The 17,863-nt window shown below is 34.8% G+C and overlaps 1 protein-coding gene across 1 annotated transcript in view; it reads left to right on the top strand.

Annotated features, from left to right (window-relative positions):
* Positions 1–2,126: 2,126 nt before the first annotated feature.
* LOC128553452 (uncharacterized) overlaps positions 2,127–17,863 on the top strand; it is a gene marked incomplete at its 3' end in the record, with an annotated part of 29,900 nt that continues 14,163 nt past the window's right edge. Inside the window, exons 1-6 of the mRNA XM_053534602.1 lie at positions 2,127–2,192; positions 4,801–4,859; positions 5,208–5,272; positions 6,098–6,167; positions 11,765–11,886; positions 16,536–16,596. Of these exons, the coding sequence (XP_053390577.1) occupies positions 2,137–2,192; positions 4,801–4,859; positions 5,208–5,272; positions 6,098–6,167; positions 11,765–11,886; positions 16,536–16,596 (433 nt within the window). The remainder of the gene's footprint in view (positions 2,193–4,800; positions 4,860–5,207; positions 5,273–6,097; positions 6,168–11,764; positions 11,887–16,535; positions 16,597–17,863) is intronic.

Here is a 17,863-nt window from a genome sequence, read left to right as displayed (position 1 = left end):
CTTTGAAACTTATTTATTCTTTTTCTAGGTCAATTACCAACCTCACTGGGTCAAGTTCCATAACTCTTAACATGTATTTTGAGCAAATTATGCCCCCTTTTGGACTTAGAAAATTCTGGTTAAAGTTTTACATGCAAGTTACTATCCCCAAAACTAATGCAGATATTGAATTGAAACTTAACATGTTTCTTCGGGGTTATAAAACTAGTTGATAACATCAAGTCCCATAACTCTGATTTGTATTTTGGTCAAATTATGTCCCCTTTCGAACTTAAAACTCTTTTGATATTTAACATTTTGGGTAATAATTTCCTGCTTCTGTGACAATATTTCGAATAGTCGAGCTTGGCTGTCTTACGGACAGCTCTTGTTTGAAACTGTTATAAAAGAGTATTCTATTACTTCTTACTACTCATCATAACCAATATGGCATTTATGGTTCAGCATTGGAGTGGGTTGACTCATACCAGCGACTGCGAAGCTGTTTTGTGAGGGTAAATCAAACATTGTCATCTCAACATGAGCTGAAATTTAGTGTTCCACAAGGAAGTCGTTTGGGCCCCTGGCTTTATCTGACCTATGTGGGAACTCTTTATGACAATGTGCCACCATCTATCTCCGTTACTTTGGATTTGTGGATGATCACACGGTCAATACGCGTTTCAGACCAACAGCAATCGCAGAAGAGGCTGCAATTCACAAACTCCAAGATTGTGCTTTTGTTATCGGAGATTTGATGAACAAAAATGAACTAAAAATGAATGCATCTAAAACAGAGTTTATCATGTTTGGCAGTCGCCCATAACTGAATAAGTGTAACACCAAGGAAATTGATATATGTGGTGATAAAATTGAATTACAGAATTGTATCAGATACTTAGGCACTTTTCTCAACGACACTTTAACTTCCAACGAGCATGTGAAAAGGAAGTGCCAAACTGCAATGTTGAACTATTTTAAGATCAAAAGTATTCAGAAATATTTAACTAAAGAAGCCACAGAGGTTTTAGTTCTTTCATTTGTGATTTCCCACTTAGATTATTGCAACGTTATTCTCTGTGGAATCACTCAGAAAGAATTAGGTAAATTACAACATATCCAGAATATGTGTACTAAACTTGTTCTTGGTCGCCGTAGGTACAATAGTTCAAAACAGGCATTGTATGATCTGCACTGGTTACCCATCAATGCAAGAATTAACTTTAATACTCTTACTTATATGTACAACTGTTCTGTTGGAAATACCCCTCAATACCTGATTGATCTGTTGTCTGTCAAAGTCCCAAAATGCACACTGTGATCTTCAGAGTCATCAGCAAGTTGCTATGTTGTTCCTTACAACAAAAGACAACAAGAGAAAGGCCTTTCAGCACCTTCAGACCCAAGCTCTGGAATGAACTGCTTTTGAACTTAAGACAAAGTGTATCAGTGAACATATTCAAGAAACATTTGAAAACATTTCTTCAGAGTTTACATTATTATAAAATTGTAGTCATAGTAGATAGAGCAATGACACTGACATGAATCCATAACATTTCTTTGTTGATAAATTTGATTTGAGATCTGTCGGTATTTAGATATCACTTGAATAAAAATAATAAATTTCTGTAAATAACATTCTATAATATGTTGTGCATTTTAGCTTTGACAACTGACTGAGTCTTGTATGTGTATTAATGTAATACATGTAATTGATGCTTTATTATCATTTAACTGTTTATTATTGTACAACGTCACTGAATATGTTTTATATGTAGAAGTAGGCATTTAAGTAAATAAACAAGTTTCAAGTTTCAGGTTTACTACTCTCGGTCTCTTATGAGAGATGTCAAAAATTTGCTGCAGATTAATGTTAAGCATTCTATTCTAGTCAAAAATCTATGAGCAAGTCGTTAGTGCATTGAGAAAATTATAATCAAGCGTAAGTAAAGTTCATTTTACTACATTAATGTGATACTTTAATTAAACAAATGGCTTTTGAGCATTGAAGCTATAGATCTAATTTCAGGTATCTTATAACATGCAATTAATCTCATCTCCAAAAAGATTATCATTCAATGGTTATAATTTTTACGACGATGATGATTTGCTATTCGTTAAATAGTGACGTCATTTCCGCTTTTTTTTTCTTGTCACATGGTACAAGAAAAGAGACATTTGTTGATCAGGAATATATCTTTATTGACAATTTAGTAGGTAGTTTTGTTTCTGTTGAGATGTTGAAACATTGTAAATGAAATTGTAGTATACTGTTTTAGTTATTTCTTTAAATTAACTGTATCCTAAATGTGTCTGATGACATGTTGTGCAATCACATTATTTGAACATTTTGCTGTTTTATCCTTGAAACAATAACTTTTAAAGGTTTCTAAGGGTAAGAGAATGAATTTTGATAATATTTTTAGTTAAGCAAGGTTGTTGATTTTGTTTTGTTAGGTTTATCTACACACTTAGGAGCTTATCTCTCCTTTCCACAAGCTTTCCTGAATGGAAGTGTCTAGCCATCTGGTAGCCTGCGTTCTAGTCGTTGGGATATTTTCTAGCCGTCAGATAATCAATTACTTAATGAATAAGTAATGATTTACCTGTTACTTACTTCAGACACTAATACACCCTGGGTTGAACGCAAGCTAGGTGTCCTGTTACCGGACGGTGTTAGGTGTCACTCCATTAAAAATTTGAAAGAAATGATTAATGACTTTCACAGAAATTACTTTTTGTTGCCAACTTGTCGTCAGGTGTGAAACTTACTCTGCTCAGTTTTTGAAGGTGTGAAAATTATCAAAAATTGTGTTAAAAGAAATTTTTTGAGGTGATCAGAATGCTAGAAAAAACTGGAATGAAGTGACAAAAACAGAGAAATCTATATAGTACATATACAGCCAACCTATCAAAATATGTATAACAGTAAACAAATTTACCAATCAATTTAAAATTTAAATAATCCGATGATCAACCAAAATGATTGGCACAACAATAAGAACTACTTGATTGTGAAAGATTGTTCCACATAATTAATCGATTATACTGTCAACAATAAAATACAGTGCATTTGCAATGCTACGAATCGCAATTTAACGAAATACCGGTATACTACGAAAAGGGGTCTTGGTCCCGGCAGCTTTCCTTCTTATTTCTATGTTACAAAGTCGCGGTTTTACGATAATGCAATTTTACGAAAAATTTGCTCCTACGAATGTATTGTTATGCCCTTAAAGCATGTTTCCAACTTGTTTAAGTTGCGATTTTACGAATACCTGTTTCGTCTAATTCACACCTTCCATAATAGTGTAAAAACGCTTCGGAGTGGAAAGTGTAACTATCATTTAGCTGGGCGTAAACAGTTATTAAAGTGTGAAAACTTAGTAATTAATTTCGAAACACATGCGCTGTACACTATGACACAAGTTAGTGGTTAATTTTTTCTCCTATAACTCTCAGATCGGATGGCATACCAGTCACACTTGCTTTGATAGCTATTATACATCTCAAACAATCGCTGCATAAAGAAAAAAATTTAAGTCCTGATCTCTGTTGCTGTTTTATTATTCCGAACAATTCAGTATGTAATTGCGATTTTTTGTTCTCGTGCAACAATGCACCCTGTTTTATGTTTTATGTACAGTTAATAAAAAGTGAAGAAAAAAATCAACCCGTTTACATTCCAGATACCATATGAGTTTAGATTCGAATAAGAATTGTAGTAAACCCAGATGTACATATAAAATTGGTATACATGTACCGCAATACGAAAATCAAATGTTTAAATTCCATGGGTTACGACATGTAGATATTACGGTGCTGTATAGCAAAATTTCCTATGCTATGCTCGAACAAAAATGCGATATTACGAAGAAAACGGCCGATCCCTTTGCTTTTCGTAGGATCGCGAATGTACTGTACACTAAATGTAGGCAAGTTTTGGTCTTTTTAGGTACATTTTGACTTTAACCATGTAGGTACATTTTGTTTTGGGTACGTTTAGACCATAATCCTTTTTTTTTTCTACAATATAGAATATGATTTGATCAAAAATTTTCAAAAGCATTTAACTAGTAAAAAAGAAAGGGCTCCGAGAGTTGTTGCTGGAACATGTAATTAATGATCACTGCTTTGGATTGGTTGGATAAAGTGTAGGGAAACCCGTAAGAGTCAATGAGATGTAAGCTGATTGGATAAATCGATAAAAAAGGTTATGTTTAATGTCATAAATTTTGTGTCAAAATCAAGCAATACAATGTTTTCTGTGAAATTTAGAATATTTTACAAACTTGACTCTTCAATTGTCTCTTTAGAATAGTAGCTGTTAGTAGGCATATTGCCTCTCGATGCCATCCAACAAAGGCCTAAAGGGGGTAGGTTTTTCTAAAAATAAGCCTGTATAAAATTGTTATTTTTATGTGTCTGAAATGCTGTCTTACTGAAAGACCAAAGTTTAACCCCCCACCACTTGTGGTGAGGTATTATTAAAATGAATGCTTCTTTTGAAGCACTATTTATAACACCAGGTGTAAGATGAGTTTTTTCAGCATTTGCGAAAGGATGGAAAAGTCCTGCTTAGCATGCAAGAATGATTTTTCATCAAGCTTGGTTGCAGAGATGATACTCACCGGGGCACCTTTGGTCATACAACACCAATAAAAGCATAAACAAACTGTTTCTGTATGACACAAGATCAAACAAAAAAATAAAATAAACAACCTAGAAGTCTTCAGTCACATTATTTTGCTTTTTTTTACAAGGTGGAATAAATGGTGACATGTATTATATAAACCTAATAAGATTATGTCTGTTTTGTAGTGACACAAAATGGCACAAGATGAATAATATACAAGAGTACATTGGGGTCTTAGAAGATGGTAAGAAAATTTGTTGTATTTCAGAATATTCATTTGCAATGACAGAAATTTGCAATGACAGAGACTATATTTCTATATTAAATACTTTGCACAGATAAATGAATAGCCCTAGAAAAGTTATCTTTCACTTACTTCATTTTCCTAAGTAGGAACACATGTAGTGATAGAAAATTGACTTTCGACATTAAAGTGAAGTTAAATCATTGTAAAATTTGGGTACACGTCAGAAAGTTATACACCTACATGTTCCGGAGGCAGTTTGAATTTTTGGTTTCATCACTGTATCTATGATTGCCAGTAAAAGAATACAATTTATTTATTTATAATTGTGAATAGTTTGTGTTTCAGGATGTGAGGAGACTGGGGGTCAGAAAAATAATGGAGAATCTGGCAAAGAGAGTTTTTCAGAAGAGGTGATTTTTTAAAAATGCATTAATTTTATGAACATTTGTTTTACTGTTTTAGAAGGAACATATATTTGTGGTGATGCATTTCTAGATATGTGTCATTTTCTGAAAGAGAAACGTAAATAATTCTTACAATATGTAGGTTCTTGGCAAACTGGACAGAAAATTGGTCGTATATGGGTATTTCCATTGCTATATATATTGAATTAATTTTGACATGCTGATTTTGCTCAATAACTTTAAACCAGCTTGATAGCATGATTGGGCTTATGAAGTAGATGACCCCTAATGTTTTTTTGGTCATATAGCAGTGGAAAAACACTGACTGCTCCCAGAATTTTTAATCTACTGTCTGCTAAGTAAAATGACACCTACATGTTGGGAGCCAGACATTGTTTACTGCATCATTTCTTTTTATTCAGCACATTTTACAGGCAGACATCTTACGGCCAGTATATTTCTGCCTCAACATTTGTGCATGTACAGAATAAAAAAATCTTCTCAGTTGGTTTACGGGTTAGCTTGATGCTATATGCCAGTTCATTTCCTGATATAATTTGTATATTACAATATCTTGAGTTATGAATAACCATTTGCAATAAAACTTGGGCTATAGAAAGATTGGGTGGAGATAGAGTTGTTGGTCAATAGAGTCAAAGTCACTATTTGATTAAAGAGATGGTTTCAGCTCAATAATATGATTCTGGAACGACATATTGCATTAAAATTCAACTTGACCTAAAGGCCATGTGTTCAAAGTAGTACTAGTATTGCCATCTAATTAGACTTCAAATGTGATAAAAATCTAATCAACAGAAACATATTTTGCAGACTGATTTCAAGAAGCAGACTGATGTACGTTCTCTCGGTGCTTATGGAGGTTTTGAAGAACCAACAAATGGTATGTAGTGTTTTTTTATACGCCCGTTTGAAAAACGGGACGTATTATGGGAACGCCCCTGGCGGGCGGGCGGGCGGCGTCCACAGACTTTGTCCGGAGCATATCTTCTACATGCATGAAGGGATTTTGATGAAACTTGGCACAGTTGTTCACCATCATGAGACGGAGTGTCATGCGCAAAAACCAGGTCCCTAGGTCTAAGGTCAAGGTCACACTTAGAGGTCAAAGGTCAAATTCAAGAATGACTTTGTCCGGAGCATATCTTCTTCATGCATGGAGGGATTTTGATGAAAGTTGGCACAATTGTTCATCATCATGAGACGGAGTGTCATGCGCAAGAACCAGGTCCCATAGGTCTAAGGTCAAGGTCACACTTAGAGGTCAAAGGATACAAGAAAGAAAACTTTGTCCGGAGCATATCTTCTTCATGCATGGAGGGATTTTGATATAACTTGGCACAAATGTTCACCACCACGAGGTGGAGTGTCATGCGCAAGAACCAGGTCCCTAGGTCTAAGGTCAAGGTCACACTTAGAGGTCAACGGATACAAGAATGAAAACCTTGTCCGGAGCATTTCTTCTTCATACATAGAGGGATTTTGATAAAATTTGGCACAAATGTTCACCACCACGAGGCGGAGTGTCATGCGCAAGAACCAGGTCCCTAGGTCAAAGGTCAAGGTCACACTTAGAGGCCAAAGGTCAGATACAAGAATGACTTTGTCCGAAGCATTTCTTCTTCATGCATGGAGGGATTTTGATGTAACTTGGCACAATTATACACCATCATGAGACGAAGTGTCTTGCGCAGTTCCCTTCTTTAGAATTACTTCCCTTTGTTGTTACTATAAATAGCTTATATTGTAACTTTTTCATTACTAGTCGTAGGGAAAAATCGAGACCACTATTCTGTAGTACAACATGCATGCTACATCCAATTATGAGGTGTATTTTGACCAATCTCTACCTGGTAAAGATTTTTGTGTGGACTTACAATTTTTTTTTGGATTTTTTTTTTTTTTTTTTTTTTTTTTTTTAAGATTATCTTCCCTTAGTTGTTACTATAAATAACTTATATTGTAACTTTTTTATAATTGACCGTAGGGAAAAAACAAGACCACTTTTCTGTGGTACAACATAGATGTTACTTTCAAATTTTAGGTGTATTTTAATGTATCTCTACCTGGTAAGGAGTTTTTTTGTGGACTTAGAAAAACAAATGACTTACAATGATTACTAAACAACCACAAAATTAAAATTCCATTTGCAAATACAGGTGCTAGAGTAAAGAAATTTGCTGTGACGGGCGTATATTTTGACATTCTGGCACTCTTGTTTTTACTGTTTGAGGATTTACATTGATTGTACTTGACTGTTATTTTGAGCAGTTTTGATTCCATTCTAGAAACTTTGCTTGATCAGTTTGATATTTCGGCCCAGCCGGGTAAGTAGGACTCTAAAATATAAAAGAACAAGAGGACCATTATGACATTTTGTTATTGATTTTATTATTACCCACCCCCACCATGATTCCCAATTTCTCACCTGTGGGACTGAGTACCAGTGATTCAGATAAAACACCAGTTTGAGATTATGAGGCAGTAAACTGTATTTTGAATAAAACAGTTGTGAGAAAATCTTATCTCACCAAATAAGGCATCGCGTGTCTCACACCAGTCACAGATTTCTTTATTTTGTAACTTCATAGCTGTCAAGGCTCCACAAAGGCCACGAGTGTGATCGGAGTTCGAAGGGAAGGTTTCCCTCGTGAGGGTCTGGAGGGCGATGATCCTTAAAAGCCGGAAACGCCCTCACATAGAAAATTTAGACTTTTAACACACAATAGATCTGGTTTTGAATAGTCTCCCTCCATGTTTACTTTTTGTGATGTTTATTCATGCAGTAGAAATAACATGTTGCACCGGTGAATGTAAAAGCTGTATTATACGGTATAAAAACACTGTGTCAACGTCACCTTGCATGTTTGATTCAATAATTTTCTACGAAAAAAACAATTGATTGCTTTATTTCTTTAACATGCATGTGACCTTGAATAGTAGGCGTGTGAGCATGATCTAAGGCCGAAATGCGTGTGGCACATGCGCAATGCGTGTGTCTTGACAGGTACGTAACTTATTGATAGGCTGACTGCGTTGTTTCTGCCTTATTTACTCCAATGTTCACTTAATCTATTATGCACAATGCCAGATAGCCATATTATTGCTCGTCATTGTTACCTGATGTCACTGTAAAGGCTTCTGTGTCTGAGGAGTTAACGTAACTGACCTTTCACTTGCCTTATAGAAAGTTGGTGGGTCTACCTATGTTCTTGCCTGCCAAGAGGGAACCTGGTCTTTCACCATCAAAAGAGTTGAACAAGTCATTATTTAACATAAATTGTGTCTTTTTGGCTGTAAACTTATGCCAATGTTCACTGAATCTGTCTGTATAGAGCCACACAGACACAATTTAGGTAGATTAGAGCCACTCAGACACAATTTAGGTCAATTGATTACTTTTCGAGCTCTCTTTGTTGGACAAATATATATATATGATTTCACAATAACAGTCTGGTAAGTGTAGTGGTAAATTAGTTGAATTAGTTTGCATGAATGAGGAAATCATGTCTTGGGTTTGAGATGTGTACAGAAACTAGCAAGAACCTTGTTTCTGGACAAAATTCCAACTTTGAGATTCCCTTCCACAGTCAAAGTGCTGAAAGTACAGAAAGGCTGGCTACCACAAAACACTGGATGAAAACTGAGGGAAAGATGTTGTGGGTTTTCCATAGCAAACTTAAGGCGAGCGTAGAGTACTGTTACGATGAATCATCTTTATTAACTTAAGAAGTTAGTGTAAGGATACTGCAGACTATAGATGATGAAAAAATTAGGGCTGTGGATCGTCAGACAAGTGGCTATCCGATCCGATCCGCGAGTCGGGGCTGACGATTTACAGATCGAACCACGGATCACCAGCAACAACTTATAATGATACAAAAATGCAAGCCTGTTATTTTTTGTACTGTTTTTTTTTCTATGGAATCTAAGCTTTGCAGTTCTCATAGTGCCCAGTTTAATAGTTTTGACCTATGTTTAATGTTTTGCTCATTAATTAAAATCAGGTTTTGCGGGTGGACTTCTTTAATGTTCGGCCATTCTTGCAGATGAACGATATGACGTCAGTCATTAATATCACAATATTTAGTAACAGTTCCGCGTTTTTTTGATAAGAAAATTTTATTTGTTGGACAGAAATTTTGTATCTAACTTTTTATTGAATTTAATTACTTAAATGATAAATGTTTATTCGCTATTTTGATAGATTCCATATTAATTTTAGTTTGAAAATAGGACCATGCTAACTCTACCTAAGACATTTGTTTACATCTGGTTTAAAATCTAAAAACGTGTAATCATCTTAGATGTGCTAGAAAATATATTGAAGACGTTTAATGTGGCTTTAAATTATTAGTTTTATTGATAGAATTTTACAAATTGCATGTAATAATGAAAAAGATCGCGATCCAATGATCTTGACAATGACGAATATCCATACTCGAACTTTTGGTCAAACTCGTGGATATCCGAGGACTCGGATACTCGTTACAGCCCTAGAAAAAATACATTGTGTTTGCCCCATTGGGGATAACATAATTAATGAGAAAAACGGCACAAAATTCTCACTTGGGAATCTGGAAAATGAAAAGATTAAAAAGTCAGGTTCCGAGAACGCAGTCCAATCAAACCACAACCTCGTAACAGTGTATGTATTGATTTGTACACATAAACATATCTTCAAAATATAAATGAAGTAAACACTGTAGACAAACGGGGGCAAAATAAAAAACTACAGGAATAAAGTCGGGCACCGTCAATGTCAGTAGCAAACACATAGAGGTTAATTTAAACTGGTTTATGCTACTTTTGTAACCTTATCATTGGCCCCCACCATGGTTTCAAAGTAAAACTAAACAGCCAAGTTGATTCATTGACTTTAATATAGCATGGACTTGCATATAAATAAATAAAATCTCATATCAAGGCCACATTTTGGCCCAATATACCATATTTAGGAGACTACTTTAACTAATTTTTCAGGAAGGCGTAGGTTCAAGCCTCACTAGGACCAAACTTTTTTAGCTCACATGAGCCAAAGGCTCAGGGTGAGCTATTGTGATCACTCACCGTCCGGCGTCCATCGTCCGTCCTTCATTGTCTGTTGTCCGTCCGTAAACTTTTACTTTAAACGACATCTCCTCATAAACCGCTGGGCCAGTTTCATCCAAACTTCACAGGAATGTTCCTTGGGTGAAGCTCTACAAAAATTATTCAAATCCATGCAGAACTCTGGTTGCCATGGCAACTGAAAGGAAAAACTTTAAAAAAATCTTCTTCTCAAAAACCAGAAGCCCTAGAGCTTAGATATATGGTGTGAAGCATTGCCTATTGGACCTCTACCAGTTTTGTTCAGATCATGACCCCGGGGTCAAAATTGACCCCGCCCGAGGGTTCATATGATTTTACATCTTAAAAAATCTTCTTCTCAAAAACCAGAAGCCCTAGAGCTTAGATATTTAACATGTAGCATTGCCTAGTGGACCCCTACTAAAATTGTTCAAATCATGACCCCGCCCCAGGGGTCACTTGATTTTACTTAGATTTCTATAGGAAAACCTTCAAAATTTTTTAAAAAATAAACCAGAACGCATAGAGCTAAGATATTTGACATGTAGCATTGCCTAATGGACCTCTACAAAATTTGTTCAAATCATGACCCCTGGGGTCAAAATTGACCCCCCCAGGGGTCACTTGATTTTACATATGAAAATCTTAAAAAAAATTCTTAAAATAAACCAGAAATTTGTCTCTGTTTGAACTTGAGGAAATAACAAATTAAACAAAATAGAAAAGAAAAACGATACGATAAAAGTCTTTTTAAAATGCAACACAGTGCAAAATAATGTTAACTCCATTATGGGTCCACTTTCTTAATATAACTTGAAATACAGTTGAAAACATGTGTTTAAACAAAAATTGCTTACATCTACGCCCCCCCCCCCCCCCTTAAGCAAATTAGAGACAAAGCACTTTATACAATATTACTTTCAGCTTGCGTCAGAATGTTTTTAAAACGAATTTGTTTAGTATAAAAATAGCAAAAAAAAAAACCACTGCCGTTGAAACAAATAAAAATATAGTTTCGATTGTTAATGTAAACATTATTTCTGTAGCAAAATATAACATGTATTCTGTGTATTCTGTTTCATTATATAAATCGTAGAATGTGGTCGTTTGTTTCTTCTCACGTAACTGTGGCAATTCCACGCAGCGATTACATCCCGTAGTACCTATAGCAACTGATCTGAAAGAATTGATATTTAAACAGGTAACAATGTGAATAGTTTAATGAATTACTCAAGTTGTAGTTACTTACTTAATGACTTTCACAGAAGGAAAATGGTGACATGTAGCATTGTCTTGTGGTTCCCTTCTCATGTAGGCAACTTTGGCTCCTTTCTTCTGTTATAGTTAGGCCCATGACATTGATACTTTTTGTTCTGATTCACCATGAACATATAATTTTATATATTTCAGCACAAGATGAACAGACTGGAAGTAGTTTTGAAGACATTCAGGACCTTGATGTAAAAAAGCCTGATATTGAAATTTGTGAACAAAGACCAGAATTTTCTACCAGTATTACTACAATAGTACCAGTAAGTGTGTACAGGTATTTGAATGACTGCAACTTAAAATGCTATTTACTCAAGGTAGTTCTGCATGTTTGATAAACCGAAAGTAATAATGTAACATAATTTATCTGTAAATATATAAAATAAAGAAATCACCTTGCATAAAGAAAAGACAACCATATAATAACATCAACTTTAATAACTTTCTAAAGATAAAATATTATTTTAAATTTGTGGAAATGCGATAAAATTTCAATTATCAGTTTGAAATGTCAATCTTTTTAGTCATAAGTAATATATAAAAAATAAACACAATACCAATATATTTTATTTGATTATATAACAGACAATAATTATGTTTATCTGTGAGAAGAATCACTAGAAGATTATCTAGTTTTGAAAATATCTTGTGATTTTTACATCGGCTCCCAGCATGAAAACTTGCTTGAGGTCTAAAGTTTTCACATCAGTCTAGCAAAAAAATCAAGTACACTCGAAACCTGTTATAACGCTACTCAAAAACCGCGGTATTTTGTTATAACGCGGTATGCTCTTGGCTCCCGAATATTCGGGGATAAAAAAACAAAGCAAAAATAAACAGTCTGCGGATGTTATTTAATTTGATCATAACCAGCGTTAAAACTACATGTACCTGTTTACATTAACACCTTTGCCATGACAACTGTGACAAAAATCAATAATTGTATGCTAGCTTACTTGTTTGCGTATCGCCTTTGTTAAAGTTTGAATACATGATTGTAGACATGTGACTATTAGGCAATCAGTACTGTGTCAAAATTAGATTGTTTGCATAACAAGCGTGTAACATTGGTCATTCAACTATCAAACCGTTTATGTTTGCACCAATTAAGTGGTTGACATGAGCATTTGAGTGAATAAAAAATCAAACAACAGGCCCAGTTTTGTAATAAAATGCAGCCGTTTTTCGTAATCATCACATTCAGTTCATCGGAATTAACGAAGATTCGGTGCACTGAAAGCCATATTGAGATATCATATTTTAACGACGGTGATTTTACAGTTTTCTATCTTATTTATCGATTTTCTTCATGTATTCAACATTAAATTTTTTAAGACTGTCCGCGTTTTTTCTGTTTTAGTTACATAAACTCCCATTGCATATGTAATTTTCACAACCGCGCACTCCTCACACAGCGTTATATGTTTACTTCCGGGATACACAGTTCCAACTTTCTTTTAGAATCACGGCGAAATGAGAAGCTGACACAGCGTTATAATTTTTTTAATGTATTTTTCAGTAGCAATTAAGGTGAATAAATGTCCCGTTTATACAATTAGAATTTTTTATGTAACATGAAACAGCGTTCAAAATAAGTCTAATACATTACCAGTAGGTGGGGTATTGCATATACCGCTTATACGATCAACCCGCGTTATAAATTTAACCCCACTTGATCTGCGGGTCTCGAACCTTGGACCCCTACGACAGCTTTATAACGGGGTCCCAGTGTACATGACAATATCCTTTTATATTTGCCCACTTTTCTTATTCTTGCACACCGGACTGGCATTTTCGGTGATATAACCTATGCCAGCAAAACCAATCTGGTACTTCCCATGTCAGATGCCTCTTATGCTGTTAATGACAACTAACGATCCATACATTGGTTATATATTGTTTATATGAAAAAATCAGGTACCTTGATAGTTACTCTCCGTTCCTTATATTACATTTCTCGATTCAAAATACGTTATTTTATGGTAAGAACATTTCATTACTCTACAAAAGATAAAACTAAAGTGGAACTTTGTTATTCACTGAAACGACATGTTGTCACTTCTGTTTACAAAGTAAATTTCCCACACTTTGTATAAGAATGAGACCTAAAAAGTTTAGTTTATTTTATCATTTGTAAAATATGGCATGCAAGTAAAATTATCTGTTAGAATAAAAAGCTCATTATTATTTATATGATACGCAAGAAGAATATCACTTTTGTGTTTATGAATCAGATAGAAATATCCGTCCCTCAGCCACCTGCGCACTAGTGGTAACGATGTGATCGCCCTGTGTCCGTCATAGTCTGTCTGTCTGTCTGTCGTCAATAACTTGAGTGTTAACACTGTAGAGGTCACAATTTTGGCCCAGTCTAAATGAAACTTGGTCAGAATGTTACCCTTAATAAAATCTTGGATTAATTCGATATTGGGTAATTGTTACAATGTATCTGGGATCAAAAAGTAGGTCACCAGGTCAAATCAAAGGAAAAGCTTGTTAACACTCATCTTAATAGAACTTTGTCAGAACGTTACCCTTAAGAAAATCTTGGACAAGTTTGATATTGGGTCATCTGGGGTCAAAAACTAGGTCACCAGGTCAAATCAAAGGAAAAGCTTGTTAACACTCTAGAGGTCACATTTATGATATATCTTAATGAAACTTATTCAGAATGTTAATCTTGATGATCTCAAAGTCCAGTTTGAATCTGGGTCATGTAGGGTTAAAAACTAGGTCACAAGGTCAAATCAAAGGAAAAGCTAGTTAACACTAGAGGACACATTTATGACCATATCTTAATGAAACTTGGTCAGAATGTTTATCTTGATGATCCATAGATTGTTTTCAAATCTGGGTCAGTTGGGGTCAAAAACTAGGTCACCAGGTTAAATAAAAGGAAAAGCTTGTTAACACTCTAGAGGTCACAATTTTGGCCCAATCTTAATGAAATTTGGTCAGAATGTTACCTCAATAAAATCTTGAACGATTTTGATATTGGGTCATCTTGGTTCAAAAACTAGGTCACCAGGTCAAATCAAAGGAAAAGCTTGTTAACACTGTAGTGGCCACATTTATGACCATATCTTAATGAAACTTGTTCAGAATGTTAATCTTGATGATCTATAGGTCTTGTTTAAATCTCGGTCAGATGGGGTCAAAAACTATGTCACTAGGTCAAATCAAAGGAAAAACTATGTCACTAGGTCAAATCAAAGGAAAAGCTTGCTAGGCCACATTTATGACTGTATCTTCATGAAACATAATCAGAATGTTAATCTTGATGATCTTTAGGTCAAGTTTGAATCTGGGTCGTGTAGGGTCAAAAACTAGGTCACCAGGCTAAATCAAAGGAAAAGCTAGTTAACACTTTAGAGACTACATTTATGATCATATCTTAATGAAACTTGGTCAGATTGATGATCTTGATGATCTTTAGGTCAATAGGTCACGTGAGCAGTACAGGGCCTTCATGGCCTTCTTGTCTTACATAGTTATCTCTGGAAGCATTTGATGGAAGTTGATAAAACTTTGCCCGGGTATTCCTTGGATGATCTTCTACCAAAGTTGTTCAAAACATTTCATTCCATGCAAAACTCTGTTGTCAAGGCAACAAAAATAAAAATGTAAAAAAAATCTTCCTCTTCAAAACCACAAGGCAGAGAACTTTGATGATTGCTATGTGGTTTATATCATTCATTCATGCACCTGATGTTGAAATTGGTGCCACCCAGATTTTTTTAGCTCACTTGAGCAAAAAGGTGAGCTATTATGATCATGCTGACCATCCATCATCAACAATAATTATTGTATTAAAACGACATCTCCTCAAAAACCACTAAATGGATTTTGTTAAAACTTGGCATGAATGTTTCTTGGATGATCCTCTAACAAAGTTGTTCAAACAGTTCCGCATGGTTGCACGTAGGGACTGCCAATGCTAAAAATAAGAAAAAATCATCTAAGGACATCTCCTAAACCGATGGTCCTTTTTTGAAATAATTTCACACAAATGGTCCTTATGTCACCCTCTACAAGACTAAGATATACCAGTTTGTCAATACACAAAGCTGCCAGCATGCATGGTCACTTTTCCCTGTATGTATATAGTGGAAATTAAAAAGATTTCAAAGCAGCTACCCTGATTTTTAATTAATTTTACACAAATGGTCCTTGTATGACGCTCTACCAAAATTTTCAAATTATTTTGATTCATCAAAAAACATGCCTGCCAGGGGGCATTTAAAATAATTTTACACAAATGGTCCTTGTGTGACCCTCTACCAAGATTGTTCATATTATTTCGATTGGTAAAATAACATTGCTGCCAGGGGGCCTGGTCACTTTTCCCTATATGTATATTGGAAACTTGCAGAAAATCTTCTTGAATAAAACTGTTTGCCCGATTTGAAATAATTTCACACAAATTGTCCTTCTGTGACCTACAACATTTCCTTTAAAAAGCAATGAGTAGATTTTAATGAAACATTACACAAATGATCTCTGGGTATCTCTCTTTCAAAATTGTTCAAATGGTTCTGGTTCATTGAACTTATTAGGCTTTTAAGTTAAAATAGGTTTGCAGCAGTCAGACTTCAGAAATCATTTATTCTAGAGCTTTGATATTTTGCATGATTGTGTTATAAGGGTTTGACTGCTCTGTACTTGTACTATTATGTTAAACACACTCAAAGCCTTGTAAACATGTGAGCGCTTTAGGGTCAAAGACCCTCTTGTTTTTGTACTTATGTAGGATACACTAAAATTTCTTTAATGTAAACTGTAATACCTTGGCCTATATCATTGTGTAGTGTTTTTCATATCATGCTCTTGACCTTAAAATTTGCCTTGCCTGAAAGTTTCACTTTTGTTGCGCATGTAAATAGTTGAATGAGTTCTATTTTTTATTTTACAGCATAAGGTCACTCCTGTTCTTCCAGGTGTTAACAACGCTTCAGCATCACAAAATGTTCTCCGTAAGTCTGAAACTTAACTTTATTAACCAAAAAGAATTATTACATAATTCATTTATTGTGAAATCACTTATCATATTCAGCTCACCTGAGCACAAAGCGCTCAGGGTGAGCTGTTGTGATCGCACACCATCCGGCATCTGTCCTCTGTCGTCAAAAGTTGTATTTAAAAGACATCTTCTCCAAAACTACTGAATGAATTTTGATGAAACTTGGCCTGTATGTTCCTAAGATGGTCCTCTACCAAATTTATTCCAGTGGTACTGCTTGGTTGCACATAGCGCCAGAGCTAATAATAGTAAAAATTTTCAAATGACATCTCCTCCTAAACTGATGGTCCAATTTTGAAATAATTTCACACAAATGGTCATTATGTCACCCTCTACCAAGATTGTTCAAATTTGTCCAAAAACATGGTCACTAGGGGCAGCAACATCACTTTTCCCTATTTGTGTTTAGTATTTAGTGGAAATTAAAAAAAAAATTCTTTTGTGAAACTACTGGCCCGATTTTAATATAATTTTGCACAAGTGGTTCTTGTGTGACCCCGTACCAAGATTATTCAAATGATTCTGATTTGTCTCAAAACATGGCTGCCAGTGTGCATGGTCACTTTTCCCTATATGTTTATAGTAGAAATTTATAGAATCTTCTTGTGTGAAACTTTTAGGGACTTCTAATATAGACTTACATAGGAAAAAAAGCTTCAAAAATCTTCTTGTCTAAAACCACACAACCAGGGGCATTTTATATTTGGTATGATGAATTGCCTAGTAGTCCTCTACCAAATTGTTCAAATTATGCCCAAGGGGTTAAAAGTGGCCCAAGCCCGGGGTCACTTAGTTATTATGAGTTATATGGGAAAAAATACTTAAATAATTATCTGATCCTATTTCCAAGACTGTTAAATTATAATTACCTGATGATGTGAAGTAATATGATGCCACTTGACTGTGAACTTGACCTACTGACCTACTTTCTTGTTTTTTAAGATACAGCCTTTAAATTTGGATGACATACACACTTTTGCACATCGATCGTAAAACTGAATTTCATTGACCATGAATGTGACCTACTTACTTTCTTAATATTTTAGCATCAGTTTGACATTTGAAACATGTAGCTCATATTACTCAGGTGAGCGATCCAGGGTCATCACGACCATCTTTTTTTCAAAATGTGATGAATTTTAACATTTATGACATTTATTAATTAAAAGTGAAAAAAACAGATAAAAAGTGCTAGAGTTTTACATCTGTTAGGCTCTGTT

Source organism: Mercenaria mercenaria, unplaced genomic scaffold (assembly GCF_021730395.1).
Source record: "Mercenaria mercenaria strain notata unplaced genomic scaffold, MADL_Memer_1 contig_3839, whole genome shotgun sequence".
In the NCBI taxonomy this organism is placed as follows: Eukaryota; Metazoa; Mollusca; class Bivalvia; order Venerida; family Veneridae; genus Mercenaria; species Mercenaria mercenaria.
This window is presented reverse-complemented; position numbering and strand designations above follow the sequence as displayed.